Source organism: Acanthisitta chloris, unplaced genomic scaffold, assembly GCF_000695815.1.
Source record: "Acanthisitta chloris isolate BGI_N310 unplaced genomic scaffold, ASM69581v1 scaffold948, whole genome shotgun sequence".
Classification (NCBI taxonomy): domain Eukaryota; kingdom Metazoa; phylum Chordata; class Aves; order Passeriformes; family Acanthisittidae; genus Acanthisitta; species Acanthisitta chloris.
This window is the reverse complement of record NW_008685122.1, coordinates 15,716-25,998: the sequence shown is the minus strand read 5'-3', so window position 1 is coordinate 25,998 and position 10,283 is coordinate 15,716. Positions and strand designations below refer to the sequence as shown.

The following is a 10,283-nucleotide window of genomic DNA, read 5'->3' as shown; positions in this document are numbered from 1 at the left end:
CCCTTCCATTTCCCATGCTGACCCAGTTTTTCTGTCGTCCTCAAACTTCTCATTACAGCCTCGTTGTCTAACCCCAAACAGTCTCACTGGGTTTGCAGAGATCTTAACTGCAATTGCTTCCTTCCGATCCTTCCCAGTTCCCCAAGTGTCTCCCTCTCTTGGTCTCCCTGTGCTGCAGCCTCTGAGCTCTGGTTCCCAGCCATCTTGCCAGGTGCCTTTCCCAGACTTAATCCTGATTCACATCTCTCTCTCAGGTTTTTGCACAGCTAGTTCCAGACCTCCCACATAGACACAATTGCATGCACTTCTTATCAGATCCATCTTCTGCCTTTCCCACTTAGCCAGTCCCAGGCTCATCTTGCTAAGTGGCTTTTAGTCCCTCGAGTTTCTCTGGCTCTTTCCCAGTCTCTCTCTCTTCTCCTAATCCACAATTTCATATTCCTCCTGGCTCGTTGTCATCTTGTTTGGATGGTCCTTGTCTGTCCATTTTCTCTGAACACCCCATCCAATCCCCAGGCCCTTTGTGTGTTGTCCTCAGCTGTTTATATTACTCTCTTCTGACTGTGATGGAATTGTGTCAGCTGCTGGTTTGGTTCTGTGCATTTCATTTCTGTGTGCTGTGTGACACTGTTTGGCTCTCTTGGAGTCCTGGCAGAATTTCTAATGATCGTTCTAACTGAGTAAAAGCAGACAAAGTATAGCACAAAATTGCCTTGGGTCCATAAAACATTTGTAGAAAGTTTACTCAGATATTTTCGTGTGATCCAATGTCTGGAGACATCATGATGGAATGGAAAAGTGTCAGACTTCTTGGGGTCTGTCTTCTTAATGTTGTCTTAAAGGAAGAGGACAAGTAAATACTTGTTACTGCTCTATCCCCCATACAGCTTGAACTTCTCAGCTTGTGTTAGGGGAATGAGATTATTTGTTACCTCATGAATAAAAATATTTTGATTTTTCTTTCTCCTTCATATTCTCCCTTTCCTCAGCATTTATACTTCTGAATGATTGGCTAATGGTTTTAAAATCCAAATAGATAAATCATGTTTCATTTATTGGTTTATAAATGCTGCCATCTAGTGAGGTAAGTCCAGATCATTTCAGAACTGTAGTTTGTAAACATTGCTAGCAAACACTAATGGGGCTGAGTCATAAGAGCTGTCACAGCGTAATTTCTTCCAACATTGCCGATCAGAAAGCCCCACTTTCACCTGCTAAGGGGTCATGTCCTTTTAAATGTTTTGGGCCTGGGTGTTGACAGACAGCTGGCTTGGAAGTTGAAAGCAGAAGGGATTTGCACATTGTGAAAGGAAATGACTCAAGGGGCCAGCCCTGAGTTAGTGAACTAGAAGTTACACCTCAGTTTTGTCCAGTTTCCAACTGGCAGTTTCTTTGACAGAGTCACATGTGCTCTTTTCCAATAGCCTCCACAAGGTACCATGGTCTTTTGAGATACCAGGTCTGTTTTGGATGATCTATGTGTTTATCCTTCAGCAGAAGGTACTGCAGGCTCCTTACAACTATTTTCCTCTCTGCATTTCAGGTAGAACAAGTCAGCCAGTTGGCTGTGTTTGTAGAAGCAGCACTAGATTACCATAAACAATCCACAGAAATTTTGGAGGATCTGCAGAGCAAGCTGCAAAACCGGTAAGACTGAATCCATCAGAAAATGATGAACCTCTTTTGCAACCAAGGTTCACCACTGTGGAAGGCTGCTGAAGCAAGAGGTCTTGTAGTATCATCTCACAGATGCACATTTGCTGCATTTTGTGCTGTACTGAACTCCACTGCTTTAAACCTCTGCCACCTGGCAGCTTCTTGCTGTGCTGAGAGACTTGAATGTAATGCAGGATCTGCCCAGGGAGCTCTGAGTGTGTGCAGAGTCTCTCATTCAGTCTGTGGAGGTTAATGAGGACAGCCTTCCTTTGGAGGTTTATTTCAATTTGTGTACTTTGAGTTGTGTTTTGGAGGCTTTGCTGAGACAGTGACCTGTTTGTGTTGAGATTAAGGAGTATAACAAAACTCTGCAGCACAGTAAGGAACCAGCCAGCCTGCTAGGAACACAGCTGTGCTGTAATGCACCTATGAAAGGCTCAGGCACTTTGTGCCATCCTCACAGAAGGGACAAATGCTGCTGTCATTAATGACTTAAACTTCACTTAGAGAACCAGAGACCTGAGTGTCACTGTAGCATAAGCAGAGTCAAGGTAACTGTGTGGGGCTTTCCTCAGATCAGGGTGGATGTGGTGACTCTGTGTCTGCAGACACCCTGAGCCACCCCAGCTGGAGGGTCCAGGGAGGCAAGAAGGTCTCAGCTGGGCCACGTTCACATAGAGGAAGAGGCATTGAGACAGTTGTGCTGGCCAAATGGTTGTTTCCTGTTTTCTCTAACAAAAAAGCAATGTGTGAGATACAGTCCCTGGGCCTCTGTCCTGGCTATGCTTCTGCATATGTCATTTGCAGTTGAGCTTTCCAGAGAGCTCATTCTTGCAACTTGTGCTTAACACAGTGGCAGCTGTGGGTGCTCATCACTTCTCAAACTCAGGCTGTTAAGCTTTATGCCTCTGTCAGCAGGACCAAAGTATTAAATAAAATGGGGACTTGTTGAAAGTCAAGTATTGCACAAGAATTGAGCAGATTTGAGGGTAAACACACAATCCCCAAAAACCCCAAAACAAACCAACCATCTAAAAAACCCACCAGCACCAAACCCAAAAACAAACCAACCAAAAGAAGCCTCAAACCAAAACCAGCAGAAGATTTTTCTTTCTCCACCTTTCAAACAGCAAAACACTGAGCGTGAGCTAGAGTTCTATAAGTATTTCTTCCTTCAAGGTAAATCTCTTGCCACTCTTCTCTGTGTTACAGAATAAATGTAGCATCTAGTCGGCCGAAACGTGAATTTAAGCCAAAGCCTGTAATAACTACGACTCTGGAAATTGGTGATAATCAGCAGCACAATGGGATTGCCTATAGTTCTTCCATAAAATCATCAGGTAAGTCTGTCACCACAGAGTTAATGTGTCTGTAGATGTTTTTACAGATTGTTGCTTGAGGTATTCCTTGTACCATGAGAACAATGAATCTGTGAGACATCAGAATCCATACATCTGACTCCAGTTGGTTGTCCAGATTTGGAAATGGAATTGTGAAGCAGGATTCCTCTCAGCAGTCTCTCACCCATCTGAAATTAGATGTGGCATTCTGCTTGGTCTGTTAGGTTCTCTGTATTGCCACGGAGGGTGGGAGGAGAGGGAGAAGCACTTGCAGAAAACAGTTCATTTCTTGCAAAGACAGATGCCTTAGGTGGGTGTGTTTGATCACTGTCTGGAGTATCTCTGGGTGCTAATTTTTCTCTGCAGTCTGAGACCATAAATGATCAGTACAGGATCTTAAGTATTAGCTATGTAAAATTCAAAGAGCTGCCTCTCACCCTTTATTGATTTTAGTAACATCTTTTACTTCACTGTCCCCTAAATTATGCACCAAAGCATAGCATTAATGAACTGAAGTGCTTAGGTACCTTTTGGTGTGGGAGTAGGATCCCTTCCTTTGATTAGGCCCTGATTCCACACAAAAAAAATCAGCTGTTGACATTTGTATGAATAGTGTTAATTAATAGGCTTACAGGACTCATGGAAATAGCTTTTCCTCATCTCATGAATAAAATTATTTTGCCCACCTCCTTAATGACTACAGTGCATGATGAGATAAGACCAATTAAAAAACCAAACCAACAAAAAGAAACCTAAAAAAACTAAGAATGAAAGATGACACTATGCAAAGAAAAGAGAATGAAAAAGCCAAATCTTTTCATAAACATTATTTGTAAGGAAAATAGAGGGGAAGCAGTGAGCCAAAGGTTCCCTTCTCTACTTGGCATTGTATCTAGGATCTTTTTCTGAAGGTTTTTATTTTATTTTTTCCCCAACTCTCCAGTTTCCTCTGCCCTCCAGTCTTGTTCCATTTTATAGGTTGTTGGGAGAGAAATTAGAGAATTAAGTGTGAAAGAATAAAGCTTCATGCTCCTTCTAATGTCTCTTTAATTTTCTTGCACTCGGCTACAAGAGGAAGGTATGATACAATACACACTGAAGGAGATTTGCAGCAGTTTGGCAGCATAAATTTATCCAGCAAGATCTGATTCCCTGATTTATTTGAAGCTCCCCATACTGCCTGAATGCTGAGAGCAGTTTTTGTGTGTATTTTGAATGTGGGATGGAGGGAGACAGCCCCCTCTGCACACTCTCTCAGGTCAGACCACTGGTGTGGTACAAGGACACATTTCATTCCAAGCACTGGAGATGTTTGCAGTGATCAATGACTTCCTAGTTATTTTCACAGCTCACCTGGATGAAAGTAGCAAAAACATAGCAACTTTATTAAAAATTCAGCATAAAATTTCTAGGCCTTATCAATTACTTATCAAGTTGTATAGGCTTTTTTTTTCTGCTTTGCATCTGTGATGGAGAAAAAGAGATTCAGATTCAGCATCTGTATATAAACGAATATGTCAAACCACATTACAGTGGTTTATCATTGCCATCAAGCAATTGATCCAAGATGTCCTTTAAGGGTAATCAATCCTGCCTTTGGGAGAAAGAGATGATGACTTCTCATGATTGCTTCCAGCCCACTTAGTTAAAGGAAAATCAGTTTTAATGAGCTGAAATTCAGTGAATGAACAGAAAAATAAATGACCACTAAGGTGAGGAAGGAGTGAGCCACTTAATTCACTGACTCCGTTCATGGACTGTTGCATCAACTGTTTGCATATCACTAGGTGAGGAGTTGTCACTTGCTGCTTCAATCACTCAGTGCTGTCAGAATGGAAAAGAAATAAAACCACCATGAAAAAGATTGAAAGGGAGAAATGAGATATATTTAATAATTGCTGCCATGCTTAGTGTTGCTGATAACATCAGAAACACCATGTGTCATGTTTTTTCCTTCCTGAAGAAGCTGTGGATGCTGTGCTTACTTCCCCAGCAGGTACAAAAATCAGTGAGGTCACTGTTCTTTCTTTTTTCTTTTCCTATTCCTACTCAAAAATTGTCTATATGGATTTCTGTGGAACTGCAGCAAGGTCAATATGTCCTGCTCATAAATGGGGAAACCTTTCTGTCTCTTTTTAAAATCCAAATCATGAAACAGATCAGATTAATGGTCTGTGATTTAGAAATGTGAACCAGGCAGCTCTAAGCAAAACTGCTAAATGTTTTAAGGTCTCCATGTGATGGGGGATAGTGTTATGATCACCCTGTTTTTCTTTGGAAAACTGACCTCTTCATCCTACACAAACAAGTACTTTGGTGCTTAATTCTCCCTGTTTGCACATTGACCCTATGAAAATATAGATCTTTCATTTTTATGATCCTGTCGCTCAAGCTAAGAAGCATCTTGGTATTCAGTGACCCCATGGAGATCTACAGGACAGTTCACAGTAAGCTCTGATACATTCAGCACAACTGCCACAATGCAGTTCTGAGTGTGGAAATGGCTTTCCCTGTGTTTCACGATAATTTTTCAAGTATCAGCTTGTTGGAGCAAAAATACTGTTTCCCTTTGTATGGTCTCTAACACATGAGGATTATTTGCTACTAATGACATGCACACACTTGCAGGGCTGGGTTCACATAAACCTAACTTTAATGTTGTGAATTATTTGGCTGCTTTGAGTAAACACAGAAAATTCTGTATTTTAGTTCTAATTCATTGTTATCCCCATTAATCAGCTGCAGCTGTGAGCATCATCTGGCTCATTTTGGAACTCTTTAGTTGCTGTATTACATCATGTCTTTCACTCATTTGTCAGGTTTGACTATGATATGAACTAAATGGATCTGGTGGCCACGTGCTGGAATTTAACATAAGCATCTAAATGTTTACTCACTTCAGCTATGAGGGAGACTGGGATTAATTACCTTAGCAAGCTTCCAGTTTGTGATTATTAAAGTACAATCTTGCTACCTTATGTATGCAGTGTGGTACAGAAGACAGAGTAGATGCTGGTACAGGCAGTAACTCCCTTTTGGGAAAACAAGCAAACAAAAATCCAACCCATCACTGAATGGCATTCTGGCTTCATCCACTAACACTCCAGAAATCACAGACAGCTTCTTGCTTAACCTAGTTTTGTGCTGTCCAGGTCTGAGTGTTCTGGAAATTAATGACAAATCTTTTTTGAATGTGACAGAGAAGTGTGGCAGTTCAACTCCACAACTAGAGAAATAAAGGAGAGGTGTGCATGGAGTTGCACATTAACATAAACTCTGTTTCAAGGAATGAGTGCAATTTCTTTAGCTGAAACCTCTGCAACGGATGTGCAAGTACTTAATGGACAGCAAAAGGCTGGAATGGTGCCACCAGTTCTGTGATGTTAAGCAGTGTGTGTTGCAGACTGTCAGTGCTGCCCCTGTTACCTTTGTCGGGGAAGCTTTGTCTCATTGGATTACACAGTAGCAGCAGCTGCCTGACTCTAATGAAGACTTTGACTGATCCTACAGCCTGGAATGAAATTAGCTGTAACCATTATTTAACAATCTTTCCAGGCTGCCAGACATTTCTTTTCAGTTCTTTGGAGCTTAAAATGAACCAATGCGATCCATCTAGTATCAGGTACCTTCCTGTCAGAAATTAACTGGCTTGCAATAATAAATTAACCCCATCAGAGCAGCTGATGAAAGTGAGGAACTTTTGTCAATTATTCTGAGCGATGCTTTCTGCTGTTGGCAGTTCCAGAGAGCTGTGCCAGTTCTACCTTGGCAAAGACTGTAGATAACTGGGCTCATTTTAAACACAATCAGTCCATTTTTGCTGGGAAACTGGCTCATCTCCTTGGACTGTTTCAGCAAAAATATGCCCAGAACCTGGTTTCACCTGGACTGGTGTATTAGACTAGCCCTTATTTAGTTAGATCTTGTAAAACTTTGTCACTATGCTGAGCCTCCCACAGGCAGAGGACAAGTCTGGAGTTGTGACCACACAGCTCTGGGGAGGTTTGCCAAGGGATCTTTGTGTTGGCTGCTCTCTTCCATTGTTACAATAAAACCTCTCTTCTGTCATTGTAGAGAATACAACATAGCCACAAAATAGAAAAGTAATTTTGACTTCCTAGTTTTAACACCAGATATTGCCCCTGATTATTGCCAGTTAAAAAGATGCTCTCACCTGTCTGTTCTCATTGGCTGATCACCAGATTTGTTGTCAGCTGCTTTCCTTAAGGGACTTCTCCTAACTCCTTTAACTAGAAAATGCCTGAACAGTTACTTTTCAATAGTTTCCTGCACATTGCCAAGATTAACATATTAAAATGCATTTTTGCCATTTTAGCTATTAGGTCTGTATTGTATTACCAGTTGTGTGTAGATTTACCCAGTCAAAAATGATTCCTCAAGGTGATTGCAACAGTTCTCAAATATTCCAGTCTTGACTCTCCCAGCCATCCCACATGCTAATCATGCAATATTTAAAGTAAGACAACCTGACCAACTTAGTATTTAAGAGGTTTGACTGCTTAATATGGGGACTAGAGTGTTCTGGACTTGTCATGCTACAAGGTGTTTATAACTGTTTACATGGCAGCAGCATGAAATCTTTTATCCTATTCCTTTATAAATGTATTTCACATTACCAGACTTTTACTTGGATATAATATATATGTTTTTTAAAAATCCATTATGGCTGAACTTCAGTTGAACCTCTGGCTAGTCCTTGGCCACAGAGCTAAGCTTTGCAATTTGAACATAACCTTTTGTAAGTTATTATTCATGAATATAAATGAGTGTATTACATATGGATCTGTACCACAAATCCAAGCCAATTCCCACCCCTTTGGGAGAGTATCTTTCAAATGGTGACTGCATTTACAAGGGGAACTGCTTTTACTAATGATGGTTGGTTTATACTTTGTATTAACTTGTTTTCCTGTACGTATTTGTGTTCACTATTACATTTGCATATGGTACCATTACTATTTTAAAAGAGTGATTTGGAATGAAGATCTTTATAGCAGGGCAAACAGTGCAAGTCACACGAACAGCCAGATAATGTATTGGAAAAAATTTTTGTCCCTCAAATAGTTTGACAGGCACCTTTGTTCCTAGCACAACCTTTGCTTTAGCTCAGATGAAGAATATGTACAGCAAAGGATTTAAGCACACAAACTTGGGGAGCAGTGACCCAGAACTACTTGTCCCTGCTCAAGTGAGGTGAGGTGGAAGCCCTAACACAGGCATGGCTGGAAGCCTTGTTCCTGCAGAGGCACCTGGAGTGTGGAAATGCAGGTGGCTGCCTCCAGGCTGCAGGTGTGTGTCTGCAGGGGGACTCAGAGCCCCTGCACTCTGGTGGGTATTTGTGCCGGGGCAGTGTGCTCTAGTGCACCTTGTTTAAATGATTCCTTGTCATTTCTCCTGTCGATTCTTCTGCTTCCTCAACTCCTTCCAATTCCTCTAGCCACTGCTCCAAAGAGACCACACTGATTTTCATAACTGATTACTCAAACTTGCAGTTGGAGAGAAACATCATTTTATCCCTTGGAAAGAGAAGGCAATTAGGAATGAAAATGGAGGAACATCTGAAGTTGAGGGAGAAACAGAATTATACTCTAAACTAGTTAACAGTAGTATTTTATTTTAGATGCAGAAGCACCAGAGGTTAATGGGTGAAAGCAGTGGAAAAACCATTGGGGTGGAATTTGTGACAGCAGGGCTGCGTTTTTTGACCTGTTGCTCCATGCTTAGTGGCTGGTGGGATGCTGTGAAGCTCTGTTTAATATGGTTGTTTTTTTCTGTCACTGGGACAGGTTCTTCAGTGCACATGGATCAGCCTTGCTGCCAAGCTCTCTATGACTTTGAGCCAGAAAATGAAGGCGAGCTTGGGTTTAAGGAAGGGGACATCATAACTCTGACCAATCAGATTGATGAGAATTGGTATGAGGGGATGCTGAGTGGAGAGTCTGGCTTCTTCCCCATTAATTATGTTGAAGTGATAGTTCCCTTGCCTCAGTGATTGTGTCATTCAAGCTGTGAACATGATTTCATGACTGAAATGGATTCACAAATGTTCTGTCAGTGTGGCATTCTGTGAAAGCCTTGCTATTTGACTGACTTACTGACTTTTGTATGCGTCTTTTTAAAATGTATTTATTTTATATTCCAAAAAACTTCACCTACCCTGATTTGTCAACCTGCAAAAAAACCCATACCCAGTTTTTTTGCTTTGTGCCTTGAAGATCACTGTATGGAGTGTTTACTGGTAGCTCACTGTTGCTCCAAAAATGCATTTCCTTGCTGTTATTGTATGTGGATTTTTTTTTATCTTTGGCTGCAATGATTTTACTATTGAAAACCATTTTTAAAAATACTGTTAGTGAAGCTAACTGTAACCAGTTCCTGAGTTACTGATGTCATTGAGCTCTTTTCATCTATCACATTGTAATTTATTGTGAACAAGTTACTACATCTTTCACATTGTATGTTGACAAAAGGCAAAGTGGTTGTTGTCAATATTATGATGATGTTGTACTAAGTACAAGTTCTCAGCATTGAAATTCCTATAATTTACTGACCCAATTGAATAAATATTTCTGTGGGATAAGAACAGTGGTTGCTGCTTCTATTCATATAGTTCTGGCACTTGTTTTTGAGCTGGAGGTCACTTTTGCTGCATGCATCAGCTCTCAGTGAAGAAAAAAATGCTGCATTAAAAATGCATGAGTAAAGACAAAGTGTTAGTTTTGTGATACCTCAAGGCACTGGAATTTTAATAATCTTGCTATGTCTCTCCTGATTGTTTAGCAGTTATAATGTCTGTTAACTTTTTTTTTCTAGCAGGAGGATGAGACAAATTTCTTGGAACTAAATACAATCCTAGTTCCACAGGGTTTGTGTAGAACTCTAGTGAGAGAAATAGGTGAGTATCACTGGTGCCTACTGCAAACATTTGAAAAGTCAATACACTTCTAGTTTTTATATTTAGTTGAAAGGGATGGAAAGGAGGAGAAAGAAGACTAGGTGGAGAGGGAAAGACATGCACTAACTAAAACTGCCAGAAACCCTTAAAATGAAGCACAGATTCAGACATCTCAAGTACTTATCCAAATGAAAATAGGATTATTAATTTTTCTGTTGGCCTTCTCCTGCTTTGCTTAGTTATGGAGTAATGACTAAAAAAGTCAGCAGCCCCAGAGGAACATGCAATCTTTTGCCAATTGCTCTCTATACAAAACAAACTGATGAGAAGAGAGATGAATTCTTTATAGGCAAAGTGTCTTGATTCCAGCT

At 40.7% G+C, this 10,283-nt stretch overlaps 1 protein-coding gene across 1 annotated transcript in view; it reads left to right on the top strand.

The window, feature by feature from the left end:
- Positions 1–9,600, top strand: part of SH3GL3 (SH3-domain GRB2-like 3) — a 15,252-nt gene extending 5,652 nt beyond the window's left edge. Inside the window, exons 6-8 of the mRNA XM_009079586.1 lie at positions 1,544–1,647; positions 2,869–2,996; positions 8,804–9,600. Of these exons, the coding sequence (XP_009077834.1) occupies positions 1,544–1,647; positions 2,869–2,996; positions 8,804–9,009 (438 nt within the window). The 3' untranslated portion in view covers positions 9,010–9,600. The remainder of the gene's footprint in view (positions 1–1,543; positions 1,648–2,868; positions 2,997–8,803) is intronic.
- Positions 9,601–10,283: the final 683 nt, after the last annotated feature.